This window comes from Ursus arctos, unplaced genomic scaffold (genome assembly GCF_023065955.2).
Source record: "Ursus arctos isolate Adak ecotype North America unplaced genomic scaffold, UrsArc2.0 scaffold_4, whole genome shotgun sequence".
NCBI lineage: Eukaryota > Metazoa > Chordata > Mammalia > Carnivora > Ursidae > Ursus > Ursus arctos.
The window spans coordinates 28,142,369-28,165,840 of NW_026623056.1; the positions used below are offsets into that span (position 1 = coordinate 28,142,369).

Here is a 23,472-nt window from a genome sequence, read left to right on the forward strand (position 1 = left end):
AAAATTATTTGTATCAGTTTCTCGTGATGAGATATTGTACAGTTTGGTCTTTTTGCCAACTCAGTAAATGAATAGAAAACCATTTTATATCTAAAATATTTTATGAAAAGTGAGCCAGGGAGACCAGAGGTGGTTCAGGAATTTAAGGTGATGAAGAGCCTGAACCAGAGTAGTTGCTAGTAGGCATGTTTGCTGAGCTCCTGCTACCATGGTAGGTGCTAGGTTACCAAGATTTAACTTATAAGCAGCTGAATGACTAGAAAGATTGCAGTAGATAAGGTAGCAGAAGTAGCAGGTTTGAGGGATGAGTGAAAGGGTTCTGTTTTGGATAGATTGCATTTGAGTTAAATTTCTGTCAAGCAATTGGAAATTTGGATCAGTGGTTTAAGAGGCTGGTGAGAACATGAGTTGTGTATAAGGGATGAATCCTAATAGAATAATTTTTGAAAATGTAGGGTTAGGTGAGAATGTTAAAGGGGTGGCGTAAGTCTGTGAGAGACTCAGGGCCAAACCTTGGGAAATACCTCTTGTGTTTAAGGATCAGGCAAAGGGGCCCCTGGCTGGCTCAATTGGTAGAACATACAACTCTTGATCTTGGAGTTGTGAGTTTAAGCCCCACATTGGGTATAGAGATTACTTAACTTGAAAAAAGAAGGGATCGGGCAAAGAAAAAGAACCAGTGAGGGAGACATTGGAAAATTGTTGAACTAGAAATGTGCAGTGTCAGGCAAGTGAAGGGAACACTTCAAGAAGAAGTTGGAGTTAAACTGTAGAGGAATTGAGTCCGATGAAAAGGGGAAACGGGTAAGTCAATCTTTGGTGTTAGTATGGAGAGCCATTTGGTTTGAGTGGTATGGTGCTATTGCAATAGTCCTAGGAATGAGAGGAAAGTATTAAGGAAGGGAAGACAGCAAGTTACTTGTTAGACTTAAGGAAGTCCCTGAGGTTATTCTGGAAGGGGAGAAACAGGTTCTGTTTGTTTTGTTTTGAATGGGGGAGCAGGGGTGAAAGGGTGAAGCGGAGAGAAGACAGAAGATGCAGAGCTGCCTTAAAGCAGAAGAGCAGTAGGTTGTAGGAGGCAGCATTAGTCAGCCTCTGTCTCAGCGAAGCAAGTATCTCTGCTGAGAACAAGTCAGGTGGATTCTTTGGTTAGGAAGCTCAAGGGGAGTGATACTAGGGCAGTCTGTCTCAAATGCCGACAGTCTTGAACTTGGCGGCACAAGCGCACCCTCTGCTTCCTCTTACCAGCTCCACTGGGGATTGGCTGGAAGGCGCTGTGGCAAGTACAGTCTCTTTGAAGGCTTGAGTTCTATTAGTATATGTGAAATTTGCATTTTATTCCGTAAAACATCTGTGGTTGTTTAAATATATGTATAAAACCTTTTCCCCCCCTCAAATGTAAGAGTAAAAGTCAATTTCAGAACAGTTGTGCTTTGTTTATCTCATGGCTTCAAATATCCATTATGAAGTATCCCAGTTTGAGAAGCACTGTTACAGGTATTAATTAGGAATGTGAGAGAGGATCGCTGAATAGTGCCAGTTGGTGGTGGGGGGGTGTTTTTTATCTTTTGAGTTACTACTGGCCTGGAAGAGTCATAAAAATTTCAAGATGAGTGTCCCTTAATTGGAAAAAAAACTTACTTTGTTTTATTTTTGTTTTGAAATTTGAGAAGGGAAGAAAGAAATATAAAGCTGCTTTCATCAGCTTTTTTTAAGTGGAGTCCAATGTTGGGCTTGAACTCACAACCCTGAGATGAAGACCTGAACTGATACCACGAGTCCGGTGCTTAACCAACTGAGCCACCCCTTAAAGATACTAAGTAATCTCTACAGCCAGCGTGGGGCTGGGACTTAGGACCCTGAGATCATCAGGAGTAGTGTGCTCTACTGACTGAGCCATCTAGGCGCCCCTATAAGTCATAGCTTTAATCTAAGAGGTGAAGATGGACTTCAGGTTGTCAGAAGTTTCTGAAATTACATGCCAAATTTTGTTGTGATTTTTTTTTTTTCCTTCTTAGGGAAAAGGTCCATAGTTTTCATCAGATTCTACAAAAGATCCAAGACCCTTTTTGATCTGGTTCATCTGTGACAGTTACCCACTCATTAAGTACTTAGAAGATTCAATTATTCCTCTTATAATATTGATATTAGGTCAACTACCTCAGTTCCTTGTATGTTAATGGTTTCCTCCTCTCCCCTGTAAACTGGTTAACATTTTCTATTTCCAATCCTAGACATATCCTTGGACCCCAGGTTAGAACCTTTTGTTTAGTAGTGCTTCTTAAATTTTAATGGGCATACAGATCACCTGGAGAACTATATTGAACTATATATATTGAATTTGAGATGACAGGGGTGCAAAAGGAGTATTTTGATGCAGTAGGTCTGGAATAGGTTCTGTGATCCTGCGTTTACTCCTCCCTTCCTTCCTTCCTTCCTTCCTTCCTCTTCTTTTCTTTTCTTTCTTTCTTTTTCTTTCTCTCTCTCTCTCTCGCTCTTTAAGATTTTATCTGTTTATTTGTCAGAGAGAGAGAGCGAGCACAAACAGGGGGAGCGGCAGGCAGAGGGAGAAGCAGGCTCCCCGCTGAGCAAGGAGCCTCATGTGAGACTTGATTCCAGGACCCTGGGATCATGACCTGAGCCGAAGGCAGATGCTTAATTGACTGAGCCACTCAGGTGTCCCTGTGATCCTGCGTTTCTGATGAAATTCTAGGCGGTGCTGTTGCTAGACCACAGTTTGAGTAGCAGAGGGCTAAGACTGCATGTACCTTGAAGTCTTGTGCTGATCCATAGAATCCAGTACATGTTTCCCTCCTCACATTTATTAATTAGCTTACTGGTTCATTTTCTCATTTTACCTGCAAGCTGTGAATACCATGTATTTATCAGGCTCTAAATTACTTAATAGGCATACATAGGTGATAAAGTGTGAGTCCTACCTTCCTTGAACTGGTTTTTAGTCTTGTTTGGTAAACAAAGGAATTAAATTTGGTAATGTTGGTGTTGAGTTGGTGGCACATAGTAAGGTGCTCAAAGATTAATTAGATGGATGAAGTGCTGATGGGATGTCCAGGAGACAGTTGATCTGGACTATCCATTAAATCTTTTTTTTTTTTCCTTTTAGAGAGAAGGGGAGAGGCTGGGGCAGGGAGAGGGGCAGAGGAAGAGGGAGAGAGAGAATCTTAAGCAGGCTCCATGCCCAGCATGGAACCCCACACAGGGCTTGATCTCACAACCCTGAGATCATGACCTGAGCCGAAATCAAGAGTCAGATGCTTAACTGACTGAGCCACCCAAATGCCCCATGGCATTAATTCTAGTAACATGACCTACAGTTACATTAACTGTGCTCGCTGCATTTTATTTTTGGCTGGTTATATTTGTCATCTGCCAAAACCCTTACGTTCCTTTTTCGTGTGAAGAACAGGGCTTTGGATATATTGAATTTGAGGTGACAGAGATATATAAAAGCAGAATTGTCCTGTAGGCATTGTAAATGTGGCTTTAGTAAAAAAACGTTAACTTGCTATTACTATCTTGAGAGTAGTTACAAACATATAAGAAAATTATTAGAAGCAGCCTTACCTCTTTTGTTATTTAATCATAACCATAGTGTTGTATAGGTGATTTATATGTTTGTTTTGCTTTGACAATATTAAAAATCATGTGAGGTTTTCTTCCTTCTAATACTATAAGCATATAATCTGGTATTTCAACAACATAAAAATCTAAAAACTACATATTAACAAAATAATAGTGTCTTAAATTTTTCCTTTCATGATACGGTGCAGTTGAAGAGGCTTATACATTCTTTATGTAGGAGGAAAATTACAAACAACCTGAATGGCCAGGAAAATGGTTTAAAAAAATTGAATTGCCGTATGAAACCATGCTTAGAATAAATTGTTTTAATAATACAGGAAAACACCGAATGGAAAAAAGCGTGATACAAAATTGCATGTACCATATGATCTCAGCCATATTGAAATGAGTAAAAAGACTGGGAAGAAATACATATATATCAAATTATTTCATCTCTTGGTATTTGGGATTGCAGATTTATATTTTTCAGTTTACTGTAATATACATAGTTAACTCCCATAAAAAGGAATTTTTATGAGAAGCATTTCATAGAAATGACAACAAAGGGCATCTGGCCAGCTCAGTTGGTAGAGCAGGTGACTCTTGATCCTGGGGTTGTGAATTCAAGCCCTACATTTGCTGTAGATTACTTAAAAATAATAAAATAAAATAAAATAAATCTTTAAAAAAAAAAGAAATGACAACAAAATGATCCGTAGTTCTAGTAGACTTTCTCATCAAATTTAGTGTAATTATTGAAGCTTTACTGTATACCTAATGTTTCTGTACAGTCGTCTTTTTTTGTTAGCTTAAATGCATTCATCCATGGAGCTTTAGACAGTATACCTATCTCAGCAGTAGCCCAGAGATTCCGATTAAGTAGATCAAGAGCAGGGCCAGCATCCGTGGTTTCTCGAAGCTCTACAATTGACTTAAACAGGCACCCCAGCTGAGAAAGTTGTCTAGAAGCAGAAGCTGTTTTGTGTGATACTTACTTTGCACTTAGCAGCAGCAGCTAGCAAGTTTTGAACAATTTAAAGTTTTCACTTCCATTTAGTTGTTAAACTTAAGGGGAAAGCAGCATATTTGAGTCACAGAAAATAAATCCAAATACAGAAACTATATTGTTTAAAAGCTAGCTAAAAAAAAAAAAAAAAACGTATAAAATATTTGATATTTAATTCCTGGTGTGTTTGGTTTTATCTTTTTCTCCCTAGTGAGTGGAGTGCCATAGAAAAAGAAATGGGGGACGGACTGCAGAGTGCTGGTCACCATATGGACGTGTAAGTACCTAGAACAGTTAAGGTAAAACCCCTGGTGAAGTCTAGTGCTGAAGTTTAGTGATTCTTCTGTTTTTATTAGGTTTGCTGGCCTTTATATTATACACTGTGGATCCAGATCTGACTTATGCAAGTTTATTTCAGGAATGCAAGATTAATTTAAAACATTCAAAAATCAATCAGTCCAATTCACATATTAGTATAATAAAGAAGAAAACCTGCATATTGAATTCAGTACATGTAGAAAAACATTTCAGCATTCACTCACAACAAAAATTCTCATCAAACTAGGAATAAAAGGAATTTCTTCAGTTTACAACTTAAAACTAGTATTGTACCTAATAGCGAAATACTGAAAACTTACGGATAATGTTGTACTTAATAGTGAAGTATTGATGCTTTTCCAAGATCAAGGAATAAGGCAAGGTTGTCTGCTCTTACCACTTCTAATAAACATTGTATCAGAAGTCCTGGTCAGGCAAGAAAATCAAGTAAGAGGCATCAATCTTAGAAAGGAAGAATTAAAACTATCTTTTTTTGTAGTTAACAGGATCTTTTACATGGAAAATCATAAAGAATCAACCAAAAATATTATAGAACTAACAGCTGAATTTAACAAGGATGCGGAATATAAGATCAATATATAAAAAACAAAGTGTTTTTATATACTAGCAACAACAATTGGAAAACAAAAATTGAAAAGCAATACTTACAAAATACTACAGATTAATTTAATGAAAGATGTGAAATACTTCTACACTGAAAACTTTATGTATAACACTGCCGAGAGAAAATTGTGAAGACCTAAATAAATGGAGAGAATAAATGTATGTATTCATGGATTGGAAGACTCAGTAGTATTAATATGTCCATTCTTCCCAAACTGGAGTCCCAGGCAAAATTCTGATAACTTTTTAATGGAAATTGGTATACTAATTCTAAAACTTCCATGGAAATTCAAAGGACATAGAGTAGCCAAAACAGTCTTGAGAAAGAACAATCCTGGAACATATTACCTTATTTCAAGACTTACTGTAAAGATGCAGCTATCAAGATAGCTATTGACGTAAAGGTAAACAATGGAACAGAATAAAGTCCAGAAATAGACCAGCATTTAAATAATACATTTCAAGAAATGGTTCTGGGATAACTGGTTATCTACATGGAAACAAATTAACCTCGAGCTATATCTCATACCTTACGTAAAAACTAATGCAATTGGGACTCCTGAGTGGTTCAGTCGGTTAAGTGTCTGTCTTCGCTCAGGTCATGATCCCTGGGTCCTGGGATCGAGTCCCGCATCGGGCTCCCTGCTCAGCGGGGAGTCTGCTTCTCCCTCTACCTGCCGCTCGCTCTGCTTCTCCCTCTGCCTGCTGCTCTCTCTGCTTGTGCTCTCCCTCTCTCTCCGGCAAATAGGTGAATAAAGTCTTTAAAAAACAAAACAGGGGCGCCTGGGTGGTGCAGTAGTTAAGCATCTGCCTTCAGCTCAGGGCGTGATCCCGGCGTTATGGGATCGAGCCCCACATCAGGCTCCTCTGCTATGAGCCTGCTTCTTCCTCTCCCATTCCCACTGCTTGTGTTCCCTCTCTCACTGGCTGTCTATCTCTGTCAAATAAAATCTTTAAAAAATAAATAAATAAAATAAACAAAAAACAAAGCAAAAATGCCATTTGGATCCTTATACATAAGTATAAAAGCTAAAATTAAAGCTTTTAGTAGAAAACACGTGAGAATATTGTTGAAACCTTCAAATTAGCAAAGATTTCTTAGAACACGGAAAGAAAAAAATTTTGAAATGGTAAATTGTTCTTTATCAAAATTAAACATTTTGCTTATCAAAAGATAATATTGGGGGAGGGAGGAATGGGGAGTTAGAGAAGATGAAGATGTTCTGGAGATGGGTGGTGGTGATGGCTGCACAACAGTGTGAATGTACTTAATGCCACTGAACTGTACACTTAGAAATCAGTTTTATGTTATGTTTACTTACCACACACACACACACACACACACACACAAGACACCACTAAAATAATGAAGAAGCAAACCACTGACTGGGAGTAAACATTTCCAACCACAATATATAAAGAACTCTTACAACTCAGTAATAAAAAGACAAAAAATACATATTTTATCTAAATATTTCTTTGGGCCATATTCAAGCTAACTGGCTACTTTTCAAGCAATTTGCTTAACCCTAAGAAGTTTTCCTGCCTTCTGTTCATTTAGCATGTTTAGGAATTTAGGATTATCCCTTCAGTTGACTTATTTAAAGCGTTAAATAAAATTAATTTCAGTACTGATACCTAAAAATCGTTACCACTTACATTTTTCTACCCAAGATGTGCCATTTATCTGTTCACTGTTTCCTGTCTTTAGGCCGCCAGTCCTGTGGTTCCTCTTTTTTTGTTTCCTTAACATTAACTCTTTCAGAATCATAGATTTATGAGTTAAAGGCAGTTTTTCCTACTCTTAACAATGATTCTCAAGACTTTTTTCAGTCACATAGAAGAAATTCCATACTCTCAACAAATAAGTTTGTAATTACAGAGTATGTACTTTGCTTATTGTATAAATCCTATAAGCACATAGCTTTTCAGTGAATCTTAATGTAGGTTTATTTATTTATTTTTACAACTTCAGTAACTTTTGTTTACTTGCCAACATAGAGCAGTCTGGGGACCTAGAATATATTTTTCTTTTTTTCCCATGCTAAGAAGTCACAATTAATTTGCAAAAAGGATGCCTATTATACCATTCAGTAATAGTACATGGCATAACACATGTCCTTATGGAATTTATAATGTGATTGAAGAAATAAAACCAACACATGAGACATTTGATAAAATTTAACTTGTGAGTTACTGATAAAAGATCAGAAGTGGAGGTGCCTGGGTAGTAGCTCAGTCGCTTAAGTGGCTGACTTTGTCTCAGGTCATGATCTCAGGGTCCTGGGATTGAGCCCTGAGTCCTCCCTGCTCAGCTGGGAGTCTGCTTCTCCCTCTCCTTCTGCCCCTCCCCCTGCTCATGTGCGCACGTGTGTGCGCTCGCGCACTCTCTCTCTCTCTCTCTCTCTCTCTCTCTCAGATAAATAAAATTGTTTAAATTACCCTGGAGAATGGCCTTAAAAAAAAAAAGACCGGAAGTAGAGTGATAACTGAGGACTAAAGTGATCTGGGAAGATTTCCTAGAGGTGCTGAGATACACGCCTGTAGGATTTGGAGAAGCAGTTTGAAGAGCTGTCAAATTTCTGTACAAGGAGGGACTTGGGTCCAGGAACGAGAACGGCATGACAATGAGGGGCTTCTCCGGATCAAAGCAGAGGTTGCTGTTGAGAATTAGTATAAAATAAGGCTTCTAAAGTTTTTTTGTAATCTTATTTACTCTCTTTTTCCTGTTGTAGCTTTTAGGCATTACTGTATGTGGTTGCTGCCAGGAACATTTGAGCACCAATTATACTGAACTCTTATTTTTTCTACAGATTTTGTAGCCCTTTCATAAAATATCTTTGAACAAAAGATACTATAGTCTTCCGGTGCTTCTTAAGCTACCTTTAAGAAGGACCTTTTTTGTTTGTTTGTTTTTAATTTCTAAACCATTGCTGATCAAAACATTTTGGTAAAATTCAATAAAATTTAATTAAAAATTGCCATAAATGTTTCTAAATGCTTATTCTCACTTTGTGTACTTACTTTTGTTACTGATGGGTAGCAAATAGCACTTCTTTCAATCATTAATACTTTGTACCGTGATAAAAGTTTGTATGCAATGTCTTTTAAACAGGTATGCATCTTCTATCGATGATATTTTGGAAGATGAAGAACATTATGCAGATCAGTTAAAGGAATATCTGTTTTATGCAGAAGCACTGAGGTAAGAATAATAAGTGTTCCAGATGCAGCCTGTGGCTGGTCACCACTCTCTTCATATGTTGCCAGGAAGTAAAGACAGTAAGGTGATTTTTAGATGGATTCATCCCCCAGGTAGTGAATGAGGTCTCATTGTGATTCTCTGTGTTGTAGAGTGCTAGGCATAGACATTTAAAACAAGCCCTTGTTCTTGAAACATAATATTGATAAAACTCGTCCATCTCCAGCCTCAGGTCTGTTTGTATGTTCTTTCTACTTTTTTCAGTTTGAAGATTGGATGCAAAATACAGACTGAGTGTATGTAGCCCTGTCACTAGGCAATATGTTACCATTTTTATTCTGTAATTCTTTCCACATCTGCTATCTTCTTAGTAAGTTTGTGTAAGTTCTTAAAATCAGTACTTTGTCTTCTGTTTTTATGGTATCTCCTACAGAGCCAAACAGAATTCTCTGGTATATAGTTCTATTTAATTAAGAAATTAGTCTATTTTTTCTGTCCAATTTTAAAAAATGAATCATTTTCCTGGAATAGGTGTGTTTTGGTCATAGCCACTTGTGGTTATTTTCCTGTCACTTTTAAGAGCAGTATAAGAATTCTGTTAGTACAACACAGCACCAATTTTCCTTCAGCTGTTCAGTAACTGGTATGAAAGCATCCACACATTGTTAGCCTTGTTCTTTCTAGGACTTCGAGGAGTTAGAAGTTTGACCAAGGTCATGTTACAAAGCAAAAGACAGTTGCTGAATATAGTGGGATTCTGTACAGTTCTTACACACTGTAGAAAAGATTCATGTATATTGATATGTTCGCGGTCTATAATTAAGTAAGATGAGATGGACTCACTTGAGGCATGTGCGTGCGTGTATCTGTAAGTGCCTAGCTAGGGTCTGGCAGAATAGGCACCATCTGTTAATACGGATTGTGTCTGGATAGTGGAGTTAGGGAAAAGAAAGAATTGTTGACACTTTTTTTATTTTGTGCATTCCTGTATTAGAATCTTTTTTTTTTATACTAGGGTGAGTTACTTTTATGATAAAAACTAAGACATTATTTTTTTCAAGATTGATTTATTTGGGAGAGAGAGAGTGCCTGCGCACAAGTGGGAGGCGGGCAGAGGGAGGAGGAGAGACTCTCAAGCAGACTCCCTGCTGAGCACAGAGCCGGACGTGGGGCTCAATCTCCTGACTCTGAGATCATGACCTGAGCCCGAATCAAGAGTTGGAAGTTTACCAACTGAGCCACCTAGACACCTCAAAACTAAGACATTTCTGTATAAAAACGAAAATTTTGAGAAATCTTTTTAAAGAATATTCGGTTGCTTTGTGAGATTCTACCATTAGTTTCAGTGTTACACAAAAGATTTTGTTGTTAATGTATGTGGTAATGGTGTATTCATTCAAAAAAAATGTTGCAGCTATCTAAAAACCAACCTTTTTTGTTAAGTATATGTAAAATTTATATTCTTAGGTTCTGCTAGATTTAATTTTTAATATGGGGCGACTACATTTTAAACATGAAAATTCTGTGTCACACAAGTTCTGAGCCTAGTAAGACATTGTGAATGCTTCCCCTCATCCCCTGAAATTTTTTTTTAATATGTTAAAAGAGAAGCCACAAAAATTAAATGGCAGCACTTTTTTTTCATCCCTAGGGCTGTATGCAGGAAACATGAACTTATGCAGTATGACTTGGAGATGGCTGCTCAGGACTTAGCTTCCAAAAAGCAGCAATGCGAGGAACTGGCAACTGGGGTGAGTGTTTCCATTTAGGTCTCTGTATCATTGCAGCAAGCCATATAAGGAGGGAGGGGCTGCAGCTGTACTACTCAGGACGCCTGTAGCTTTTATAGGGGAGTAATTTATGGGCAACTTTAGAATTCTTTGGATTGCTATCTTGATATAAAAATATGTAAGCCATTAAAACATCGTTTATATAGCATTGTTAGAAATTCTGCCAGGGCACCTGGCTGGCTCAGCCGGTGGAGCATGTGGCTCTTGACCTCAGAGTTGTGAGTTCGAGCCCCACGTTGGGTGTACAGATTACTTAAAAATAAAATCTTAAAAAAAAATCTGCCAACATCGCTCTGTGTAGTAAGTGTCTTTTCATTTATGTTAAGTCCAAATGAAAAAACATTATTCTTTGTGATTGAAATAACGACCTTTGTCAGGTTTAATTTTACAAAGTATATTAGAGACTTTAGTTACTTTGAAAAGCCTTACCCAGTTACAGTCAGTGCATCTCTCCTAAGAAGGAGCTTTTGGTATAGCGTGGATACTTGTGAAGAAAACTGCATATCTTGTTGTATGAACCTTAGATCATTTTTATGATCAGCTTTCTACCGTCCAGCCATTTTATTGGAATAACGTAGCTGTTGCAGTGAGAATACACAGTCTGGGAATAATGAAACAGTGACGGGGCCACCATGTATCCGTCACTTCATAGTTAATAAGTGCTCTGGTAGGTCTGAAAGGTCACATGTACGTGAGAAAAGACTGTTGGCTACAAAACATGTACACTAGGCTTGATTTATTTTTAAAACTCAGGGGAAATTCCCAGGCCATTTTCAGGGAGCAGGGAAGGTTCTCTACTCCTCCGTGTGAAGAGAAAAGTGTTTAAGTAAACTCTGGAGAATGAGGAAGCGTTAAAGCAGTGATGCTTGATTGATAGATAGATAGATAGATAGATAGATAGATAGATACCCAAGTTTTATTGATCGATACCCAAGTTTCAGTGTGTGTTATGCAGATTTTAAATGTTTTTTGTTTGTTTGTTTTAGTTCGGTCTGTTTCCTTTGTCACTTGTTGAATTTTATCTATTTTTTATGTCAGAGAGAAATTTTAAAGAATATGACCCCTGATCTAAAGAAGTAACATGCCTAATACTTTACATGGGAGTTTTCCATTTGATTGAGAAGTTTGGTTAGAATTTTTTTCTTTCTGACTATTCCATATTATTCCAGTGTTAGGAATCATATTAGGAGCCCCCTGGTTATAAGATTTCTGAGGCTTCTGTCTGAGTATGGGGGAAATGGCAAAAGTTTTCTGTTTCCCTTTTTTAAGAAAATGTTTAATTGTAGTTTAAATATACATAACAAAATTTGTCATCTTAATCATCTTTTTAGCCTGGTTTTTCTCTTTTTTTCCCTTCTATTTATGTATGTATATATCTATTTTGGAAGATTTTATTTTTAAGTAATCTCTACACCCAACATGGGGCTCGAACTCACAACTCTGAGGTCAAGAGCCACATGCTCTACCCACTGAGCCAGCCAGGCATCTGTATTTTTCTTTTTAAAAAGTAATTTTTACTCTTATGATTTCGAGCTTACAGAATAGTGGGAAAAAATTAGTACACCTATTACATTTGTATTGATACAAATTAAAAGCAATTTTATGAGAGCATGGGTTAATGAGTGGTTATAATAGGGATCATCTTGACCATTTTGAAGTGTACGGTTCAGTAGTAGTAAGTACACTCACACTGTTGTGCATGCAACCAACCTCCAGAACTCTCTTCATCTTGAAAATTGAAACTCTTTACCATTAAACATCAACTTTCAGTTTCCCTTCCCTCCGGCCCCTAGCAGTCACCATTCTGCTTTCTGTCTCTGTGACTTTGACTACTCTAGATACCTTATATTAAGTAGAATCATACCATATTTGTCTTTTTGTGACGCGTTGATTTCCACTTAGCATAATGTTCTCCGGTTCATCCGTGGTGCAGCGTGGTTCTTTCTCAGGCTGAATAATACTTCTCTGTACATATGCGCCACATTTTGTTTATCTACTCAGCTGTTTCTATTTCCTTTTAGACCGTGAGAACATTTTCTTTGAAGGGAATGACTACCAAGCTCTTTGGTCAAGAAACTCCAGAGCAGAGAGAAGCCAGAATAAAGGTGCTAGAAGAACAAATAACTGAAGGAGAACAACAGTTGAAGTCTAAGAATCTGGAAGGCAGGTAAAAATGCTGAGATGTGTAACAAAGCTAGACATGTACTACATGGCAGATGGTTTTTTATACTGTTTCCCGTCTTCATTAACATTCCTGCATTATAGCCTGTCCTTCTAGGGCCTTTTTTTTTTAAGATTTTATTTTTAAGTAATCTCTACACCCAATGTGGGGCTTGAACTTACAACCCTGAGATCAAGAGTCACAGGCTCCACCGACTGAGCCAACCAGGCGCCCCTATACTGGTTCTTCTAAACTGTAGTGATTGAGGAGCGCCTGGGTGGCTCACTTAAGCATCCAACCCTTGGCTTCAGCTCAGGTCTTGGTATTGTGGGATCCAGCCCCTCGTCAGGCTCTGCGCTAAGCCTGGATTCTGCCTCAAATTCTCTCTCCCTTTCCCTGCCTCTCCCCCTGCTCATGTTCTCTCTCTCTCTTCCTCTCTCTCTCAAATAAGTAAATAAATCTTTTAAAAAATAAAATGTAGTGATTGAATTCCTAAGAAATTTGAATTATCAAAAATCATGTTCTAGAAACAGTTTTAGTATGAGGGAAAGAGGAAGAAGAGTTTTAACTTGATAATGTTATTTTCCTGCACTTTTCCTGATTTCTGTCCTTTGCACATTCCCTTTGTCCTTTCTTCTCCATCACTTGACAAAAGCCTGATCATTCTTCGTTGCTCAGTTCTCGTGCTACTTCTTTGTGAGGCTTACTCCTGGCCTCGCAGGCTCTCGTAGCCGTTGGTTCATGCCACGATAACATGGCCGTTTTGTTTTGGGTGGTCTGGTGTCCTCTGTGATTGTCCCTGGCTAAATTAAGTGCCCTTCAAAGTCAATGAGTGTGTCTTTTTCATCTTTATGTTTCAACATCTTGCATTGGGCATGGCATGTCATTGTTCCATAAATATTTCTGGAAGTGCAGTTATCAAAGGTCTGCCATTGCTGTTTGGCTTATTTTCCTTATTGTTGTTTTTCATCCAATAGTAAGTAGATCAAGGCAGACGAAGAGTGTATCATTGGTGTTGAGATACTTTTGTTAATTTTTAGAACTGCTGGCACCAAATAAGTAAAAGTAAACTTTTATGAATGGAATTTAAAAAGACAAATGCCTCTCAGAATTTTTAAAACTGGTTGTCATTAAAAACAAGTAAATAGGGGCACCTGGGTGGCTCGGTTGGTTGGGCCTCTGCCTTTGGCCGAGGTCATGATCCCGGGGTCCTGGGATCGAGTCCCACATCAGGCTCCCTGCTTGGTGGGGACCCCGCTTCTCTGCCTGCTTGTGCTGTCTCTCTCCCTCTCTCTCTGACAAATAAATAAAATCTTGAAAAAAAAATAACGCATGAAGTTATTTAAAAAAAAAAAAAGCAAGTGTATAATAATTGTGATACATAATATATCTTGTCAAAAGAGTATATGTTTTCCAGTGACCCCAGGAGGGCAGCTTCATATGGCTGGGTTAGGCTTGTGAGCCGGGTCAGAGAGCCATCTACAGCTGTTTTATAGGAATAATCTGAAGCTGGGATTCTTGTGGCAAAAATATTGATTATTAAAATGTAGACGAATGTATGACTGTCTCTCTGCTTCTTCTCCCAGTATAATTTTTAGGAAGAGAGAAATAGAACTATCTTATACAGACAACAGCTTTTTCCTCCATATAGATAAATAAAAACCAGTGCAAATGAGAACTGGTTATTAGAATTTATAATATAGTTAACTTAATTTGAATAAGAGTAATAATGATGACTACACATTTTATTTCAGAGAATTTGTGAAAAATGCTTGGGCCGATATCGAACGCTTCAGAGAACAAAAGAACCATGATTTAAAGGAGGCCCTCATCAGCTATGCGGTCATGCAGATCAGCATGTGCAAGAAGGTAGGTGAAGGTGCAGGTCTGTGCCGAAGTGCTGGCAAACTTCCGCACAACTGATCTCTCTTATTTGGACCAGAGTGTTTATTATTTTCATTTTAAAGCCCATTCTTCCCCCCATTCCAGAATGTTTTCCAGTTTCTTCACTTAACTTTGAAAGAGTATTATAACCAGAATGTTAATTATTGAGTCTTCACTCACCTCAAGTTCCAAATTTGTATGCCCTGTTTATATCTAGTATTTGAAAATATATACCAACAACATTACGTGGATTATATGATGTTCTTGGACAGGGAGTAAGATACTGTTCCTAACAGTGATATATAGTACTTTGATTGGAAGATAGCGTAAATGTGATTTGGGGAAAATGTGGTTATGATACAGTTTGTTGTCATAGTCTTTCATATGACTGATATCCATAGTAGAGGATAAGTAGCTTATTCTGGTTTCAATAAGTATTTTGACAATGCTGAAATCTTTAAAATGCTATTCTAAGAACAAAATATAAAACATTCTTTTTTATAACCTATGATCTGCCTGCCTGTGTGTCTGTCAGTACCAGTGCTTTACATATGTCTAGCACTTCACAGTTTACCAAGAGATTTAACATGTATTATCTCAGCAAATCATATAGCAAGATGATTTCTCACAGTTATGAAGACCTTCTTAGAGGGAAAAATCATAGTCATATAAACAACTTGTGCTTTATTTCATCCAAAATGTATATTTTCTGGCTAGACATCATCACTTTCCTAGCCCTTTCCACTTGGAATCACCAGCAGTAGCATAGAGAGCAAAGATATTTTGAGATGGAAACACCAGACGCTAGCGTTCATCACGTGGGCTCCTTTCGTATTGGGCAAATTCATATTTATGCCTCAGTTAAAGTGTAAGTTACTTCACATAGTGGATCTTTGAGGTCATTTAAGAGAAGTTAGAATCATGAGTGATCCATCTGCACATGCCGATGGGTGGGTATGATTGCAGCTTGGTAGTGTGTGTGTGTGTGTGTGTGTGTCTGTCTGTCTGTCTGTGTGTTTTAAGATTGTATTTACTTATTCATTTATTAGAGCAAGCAAGCAAGTATTTGAGTGGGGAGGGGAGGAGCAGAGGGAGAGAGAGAATCCCAAGCCAACTCCTGCTGAGTGTAGAGCCTGATGTGGGACGCGATCCCATGACCCTGAGATCATGACCTGAGCCGAAATCGGGAGTCAGGGCATGCAACTGACTGAGCCACCCAGGTGCCCCACAGCTTGATAGTGTTTTTATCTGTTGCTGTCTTCCTGCCTCCTACTGCCTCCCTGCTTCACAGATTGCTTCACATTTAGTCTTTTTTCTAACCTTTCTTTTTTTTAATCTTGGGAGGTCTGAAAGATCAGATAACACAAATTTTTTAGAGTTGGTTTTGTTTTGTTTTCATAAAAGACTTATTAATAAGCTGCTTGTGATCTTCTGTTTGCTGCTTTTCCGAAGTAAAATGCACACCATATAATGGCTCAAAGGACTTGTCTCCCCACTTCACCTAGCGTGGGGTGGTCGAGGGTGCTGGGAATTAATCTGAATAAAAAGATATCACTGTACGTGTATTTGGATATACTGTTGGATAGCTTGTGTGTCTTCTCATTTGTCCTACGATAACTGTAGTAGACAAGTATACTTCCATGAGGTTAAAAAGATGTGTGTTCACCTTATTTCCCAAGAGCAGTACTATAAAGTTTCATCATGTTGTACTTTTTTCCTTAAGTGGAATAGATTTTTATATTTGAAAATCTGCAGTATTCTTTTTTTTTAGGAACTTATAATTAAGTATGAGAACATAAGATTAATACTAGTTTTTCTCCGATAAATATGGGTATCTAGATTTTATTTTACTTGTGTATTAACTTTTCAAATATACCATATTTTGTTATAATGTCAGCTATCCAAAGTGGTAATTGAATATAATCAAATGACTAAATTGTAGTAGGAGTAAACCAGAACAAAAAACTTTCACAGGGACGCCTGGGTGGCTCATTTGGTGAAGTGTCTTCGGCTCAGGTCATGATCCCAGGGTCCTGGGATCAAGTCCCACATCAGGCTCCTTGCTCAGTGGGGAGTCTGCTTCTCCCTCTGCCTGCTGCTCCCGCTGCTTTTGCTCTCTCTCTGCCAAAAAAATAAATAAAATCTTAAAAGATATTTTACATAAAAAGTATTAGTATTAGCACTTAAAAATCAAGGATCACTTCTAAGTGTTTTTTTGGTCAACATTTTTGATAGTGAATTTTCTAATTTGTTGAATCAAGAAATACTTGATTTTTAAGCTACTTTATCTTTTTGAATTTTAAGAATTATCATATGGAAAAAGATATTCCATGCAAATGGAAATGGGGGAAAAAAAGCTAGGGTGGCAATACTTATATCAAAGTAGAAAAAATAGACTTTAAAACAAAGACTGTAACAAGAGACAGAGAAGAGCATTACGTAATGATAAAGGGGTCAATCCAACAAGAGAGTATAAGAGTAAATTTACCCAACACCAGAACACCAAAATACATCAAGTAATATTAAGACATAAAGGGAGAAACTGATGGTAATACAATAATAGTAGGGGATTTTAACACCCCACTTACATCAGTGGATAGATATCAAGACAGAAAATTAATAAGGAAACAGTATCTTTGAGTGACACTTTAGCCTACATGGCCTCCTATCCTATATATAACATCCAAAAACAGCAGAATATACATTCTTTTCCAGTGCACATGGAACAGTCACCAGGATGGATCACACATTAGGCCACAAAACAAGTCTCAATAAAATTTAAGAAGACTTAGATGCCTGGGTGGCTCAGTCCATTAAGCCTTTGGTTCAGGTCATGGTCCCAGGATCCTGGGATCAAGCCCGACACTGGGCTCCTTGCTCAATGGGGAGCCTCCCTCTCCCTCTGCTCCTCCCCCTAGCTTGTGCTCTCTCGCTCTCTCACTCTCTCTGACAAATAAGTGAATAAAATCTTTTTAAAAATTTTTAGGAAGACTGAGGTAATATCATCATCTTTTCTGACCACAATTGTATAAACTAGAAATCAATCACAAGAAAAAAACTGGAAAAATACAAATACGTGGAAGCTAAAGAGCACACTACCAAACCTCCAGTGAGTCAGTGAGGACAGCAAAGAGCTAATCAAAAAATACATGGCTGCGGATGAAAATGAAAACACAATGGTCCAAAATCTTCGGAAGGCAGCAAAAGCAGTTCAGAGCGGGAAATTTATAGCGATACAGGCTGACCTCAAGAAACAAGAAAAATCTCAATCTAACCTTACATCTAAAGGGACTAGAAAAAGAACGAAGCCCAAGATTAGTAGAAGGTAGGAATTTAATAAAGATCAGAGCAGAAAAAGTAATTATCATAAAGATAACATACTCTCATTGCAAAAATTACAAAAATCCAGAAGCACGTTAGGTAAAAATTCTCCCCTTCCTCCACCAAATCCCTTTTGAAACCTCACCACTGTTAACAGACTTCATGCGTATCCTTCCAGACGTTCTTGTACCTTTACAGTCATTTAGAAAATGACTTCCCCACAAAACAGGACTTCCTGTTTCATCTTCCCCACAAAAACAGGACTGTGTCACATGTGCCAGGGTGTCGTTCCGGTTTGCTTACTTGATGTCTCATGGACATCTTCCTGTGGCAGTGCATGGGATCTCTTATCCTTTCTGACAACAAATACTCTTACTAGATGCAACTTCATCCAGCCAATCTGAGACATTTTAAAGGATTTTTTTTATTTGCTTTTTGTATTTCATCAGAAGGAGAAAAATCAACAGATTCTTGTTTTTTTTCTAGTGTTTGAAGCCTTGATAACTTGATAAATATTGACATACTTTAACATCTAAGTATTAAATATTGCCTCCTCATGAATTAGCAGTTATTCGAGAATGTGTATCTTGTTTATTTTTAAAAAAACCCTTTGTTTCTACTACTTGTTAGATTTTACTGTTTTATTTTTATATACATGCATTTTTGTTTAAGCATATTAGATATATTTTATCATATTAACTTAGTGCTAAAGAGCCTGCTAGAACCACTGAGAAGGATTTGATAGTTTAGCCTGTTACTGGTTTTTATCAAAACATTAGTTGTTAGACTAATAATTTACTAAGCTATTAATTTTTTTAAAAACCCATTAATTTTTACTTAATTGTCAAACTAGTAGGTTTTTTTCCTTTTGTTTTAAGTATTACATAGAAAAACTGCCTGAAAACTTGTTTGGTTTACAAATAGAAAGGATGCAAACATGTGATATGAGTAAATGAGTTTATGTTATGAACCTTGAAAACTCAGTTTTCTAAAAAAAGAAGTTGTAATAGCTCTTTCCCCATCTTGAAGTGGGCTGTGCAAATGATTCTCTTACTTTTTTCAGAAGTATTAGACATTCACTTCTATTAGCCATTGCCGGAAATAGTGTCATATTTGCTGGACTTGTTAGTTATTCCAGAAAGTGAAATTTAGCATACCAGTAAGCCAGATACTTCGGCTTTCAGAATCCTTCCAAAATCACATTTTAAAGTATTCGTTTCTTTCTTTTCTTTTCTTTTCTTTTCTTTTCTTTTGTTTTAGGGAATTCAAGTTTGGACCAATGCTAAGGAATGCTTTAGCAAGATGTAATCTTGTGAAAGGAATTTCTCGTCAATCAAAGTGCCCCAGAACAGAAGCACAAGTAAATAAAAAATACTTAAGTTGCTACCCAGTATACACAAAAATATATATAAGTTGAGTCAATTCAACTTCTTTAATTTGATTGTAGTTGTGTTCCTATAGCACAAAAAGGATGTATTTTAATGAATATTAATTATTATGATTTGAGGTTTTGGGGACTGGTGCTGATTCCAAAAAGTTAATTTGATAATATATACCAATAGATTGTTTTTGTCAGGCTTCTGAACCAATGACTGAATGTTAAGATGTTAGGTAATTTGTTTGTTTCAATGCCAGTTGTTTCTGATCTGTTTATGTAGGGAGTTTTTCCCTAAGATTGAATTCCTATCTTTACTTGGTAAGACCCACTAATCTGTTATAGGGGGGTATTTTTTCTTGCCTTATAGTTGAGCTGTTTGGTTTGACAAAGCTCAGCAGAAACTTAGTGTGAAATCTAAGATTTTCTCCCACATTCATTGATGCCCCCTATAACATTTGCATACACTAGAAAATGCCTTCAATTTGTGTTTTACCAGAATTTTGATACTGGTCAGAAATTTTATACTGCCAACAAAGAAGATTCAACTTCTCAGTGGAACACATTGTTATGATCCAGGAATTGCTATATAGAAAGTTTTAATTGAATGTGTTACATATAAGCACTAAATTCTTCTCAAATAATTCTTAACCTCAGTGATGAGCCTAAATTTACTCTGCTCGGCTCTCTACACGTGGCATTTCAGGGTACAAGATGTAGCATTTCAATGTATAAGCGATATGTAGTGAACATATGTGTTCGTATCTTCATTATTAACATCCTTCTTTTCTATTGCTTGGCTGTAATTTTTGTAAAGATAAATTATATTGTTTTTGTGCGTGCGTGTGTGTGTTTGTGATACGTGTTCAGAAGCCAAGCACCCTCATTTTGCTAGCTTTGCAGTATTTTAAATGTGTTCTCATTATTACTAATGATGTAAAAAAGAAATCCCCAGTACTGTTCAGCATTTGACTTTTTTACATGTTTAAAATGTTGCTGGATTTTTGTGCTGTTTGCCAAACTTATACAATAAATAAATGAAGTATTGTGCTGATTTTCATATGATTTTTGTTATTTTAACAAAGTTATCTATACATATTAGTATCTGATGCCCTGTGAGAAAATAATACATGCTTTATTATGTTTTAAAGTGTTTGTGTATATTTATCTTAGGCCAAAATGTTGGGTTTTTCAAAAAATAAGATGCTGAAATGAAATAGAAGTTTCAAAAATTTACTGCTTTTTTTAAAAAGAAAATTGCTGGAAGCAAAGGTCATCTGTATATGTACTCATTTCATTCCACTGAATTGTATCATCTCTTGACTCGTGAAATAAAATAACTTTTCGTTTGGCATTTAAAAATCAAAAGCCTTCTCCCCAAAACTAACCTTAAACTAAATGTAAAATGGAATAGATTTTTTCCTACTAGCTGATTTAGTTTGAGAAGGCCATTGTTACCTATGTTTTAAAAGATGAATTAGGAAAAATATTTTTCTAAAACATGCAGATATTCACATGGTTGTATGTATATTTAGGAATATCTTTTTTTTTTTTTTTAAGATTTTATTTATTTATTTGACAGAGAGAGACAGCCAGCGAGAGAGGGAACACAGCAGGGGAGTGGGAGAGGAAGAAGCAGGCTCATAGCGGAGGAGCCCGATGTGGGGCTCGATCCCAGAACGCCGGGATCACGCCCTGAGCCGAAGGCAGACGCTTAACGACTGCGCTACCCAGGCGCCCCTATTTAGGAATATCTTGACTTGGGTTGACTTTTTAAAAAGTTTGATAGCATAAATCATTCTTTTAAAAACAACAACAAACTATGAACTTGTTTTTTGTTTTAAGTAGGCTCCATGCCCAACGTGGGGCTTGAACTCATGACCCTGAGATTAAGAGCTGCATGCTCTACCAACTGAGCCAGGCAGCCCCCCCCCGCCAAAAAAAACCCAAAAAACAAAACAAAACAAACAAAAACCTCTTAAGTTTAATGATGGAAATTATTTTTGGTGCCATCCAGAATAAGTATAAAGAAAATAATCTGTGCAATAACCCTTTTCAAAACTATTTAAAAATCAAAATGCTAAAATGAATTATTAAAGAGGAGTGGGGTTTAATCTTCAAAGCTAAATATAAAAATATAAGGAATGACTGAAGAAAAATGACTCATTACATTAATGTAAATAGTAACAGAGGAAGAGTTCATCTTGACAGGGTACTAGTGATGCAGTTGGTATAGTCAAAGCATTAAAATTAACTGAAGTCATACTTAACCTTCATTTACATCCAAAACTTGAGTATGTCTGAATGAGTCACTGGTAATTACAACATAGCATCCAAAACAGGAACTGCGGGTTCTTAAAATTCAAGCATCTTTAGAATAAACACACACCCAGCTTGGAATGGAATGAAAAACCAAGAGTTATGTAACAGGAATGCTAGGCTTTTTATATCCTTATAATCCTTCTTTAGATTTATATGCATACTGTCCCCCTGAGTAGAATTTACTGATTTCTCATAAAAAGTTTTCCCTAAAACAAAGATTCGGGAATTTCTTTCAAGGGTGAGTAACCCAGAGAAATAAAATAATAAAAGGTCAAATCAGTAGAATTATACTTGCTTCCTAAAATTATATAGTTTAAATTCCTATATATTTGAGAGGAAGGAATAAGCTATTGAAAAAAAATGAGCAAATTAAATCCAAAGCAAGTAGCAGAAAGGAAGAGGAAAATTAATGGTATTAAAAATAGAGCTATAAAGCCAAAAGTTGATTCTTTGAAAAGATTAATAAAATTAACCCTCTAGCAAACCTGGAAGGAAAAAGAAAAAGTATAAATTATTTCTATCAAGAATGAGATGGGAGATGTTATTATAGATCTTACAGACATTAAAAGGGTAATAAGGAATATTACGGGCAACTTTAAACCAATAAATTAAATGAAGTCAACAAATTCCTTTAAAAATGTAGTTTACTAAAACTGATACAAGATGAAATAGAAAATCTGAGTAACCTTATACCAAAGAAATGTATTATCAAAAATATTCCTCCACAAGAAAACTCCAGGTCTTGATGGCTTTATTGATGAGTTGTATCAAACATTTAAGGAAGAAAAAGCTTTAATTCTACACAGACTTTCAGGAAATAGGAAAAAGGGAATACTTCCTTCCCATTTTTTTTCATTTTTTTTCTTAATGAGAACAGTATTACCACAGTACCAAAAGTGGCCAAAGACCTTTTCAAGAAAAGAAAGTGACATATCAATATACATCATAAACTTAGACGCAGAAATTGTTAAACCGTTAGCTAATGGGACCCAGCAATATAAAAGAGCATAGTATGTCATGATCAAGTAGAGTTTATCTCAGAAATGCAAGGTTGGTTTAACTTTAAAAGTCAATTACTATAATCCATCATATTAACAGAATAAAGAGAAGTACCTTATCATTTTGATGCATGTAAAAAAAAAAGATTCAACACTGATTTATGATTTAAAACTCAGCAAACTAGGAATAGAGGGAAACATACTCTGGTGAAGGGCATCTGTGGAAAGCTACGGCTAACATACATAATGTCGGAAAGTCAAGTCCGTCACAGGACAGCTGCCTGCTAGACAGTGTATGTCCCCATTTCTCCCTCTCCCACCACGGCGGACGTTTGGCCAGCTTTCACCCCAACCTTCCTGCAGCTATCCCCATGAACCTTTTTATTAATAATCATTGAACTCTGAAGCTCATGGATGCCCCATAGTTGAAGCTCAGTATGTCCACCAGGTGAGCAGTCCCAAGTCTAGAAGGTTTAGGGAATCTATTGGTTCAGCAGATAGTTTTAAAATCCATTCCCAGATGAAGGTGAAACTAGTTGATTCAGCAGCAAAAGCCCAAGTGAATAAAAATTACTTTTATGTGAGTATGTGATAGAAGCACCATTCAGCAGGAGACAAGGAGAAATTCCTAAATACTCACTTGCTAAGTTCTTGATTTCAGAGGACATAGCTTAACATGTATCAAATGCTTACTACTGGAGCCAAAACAGGCTCGGTGGAGAGACGACTTGCCTGACGTCCCACAGCCAGTAACTGGTAGAGCCAGACGTTGAACCCAAGTAGCATGGATCCAGAACTTGTACTTTTTGAGGCTTTTTTTTTTTTTTTTTCCTTTTGGAGGAGAGGGGACTCTAGGTATTAAGATACCTGGAGGAGACAGACCCATAAG

At 36.9% G+C, this 23,472-nt stretch overlaps 1 protein-coding gene across 2 annotated transcripts in view; it reads left to right on the plus strand.

Moving 5' to 3' along the window:
* Positions 1–20,317, plus strand: part of SNX4 (sorting nexin 4) — a 75,120-nt gene extending 54,803 nt beyond the window's left edge. For both annotated transcript variants that reach the window (XM_026495351.4, XM_026495349.4), the window contains exons 9-14: positions 4,800–4,865; positions 8,646–8,735; positions 10,384–10,483; positions 12,544–12,689; positions 14,438–14,552; positions 19,149–20,317. In XM_026495351.4, the coding sequence (XP_026351136.1) occupies positions 4,800–4,865; positions 8,646–8,735; positions 10,384–10,483; positions 12,544–12,689; positions 14,438–14,552; positions 19,149–19,196 (565 nt within the window). In that variant the 3' untranslated portion in view covers positions 19,197–20,317. The remainder of the gene's footprint in view (positions 1–4,799; positions 4,866–8,645; positions 8,736–10,383; positions 10,484–12,543; positions 12,690–14,437; positions 14,553–19,148) is intronic.
* Positions 20,318–23,472: the final 3,155 nt, after the last annotated feature.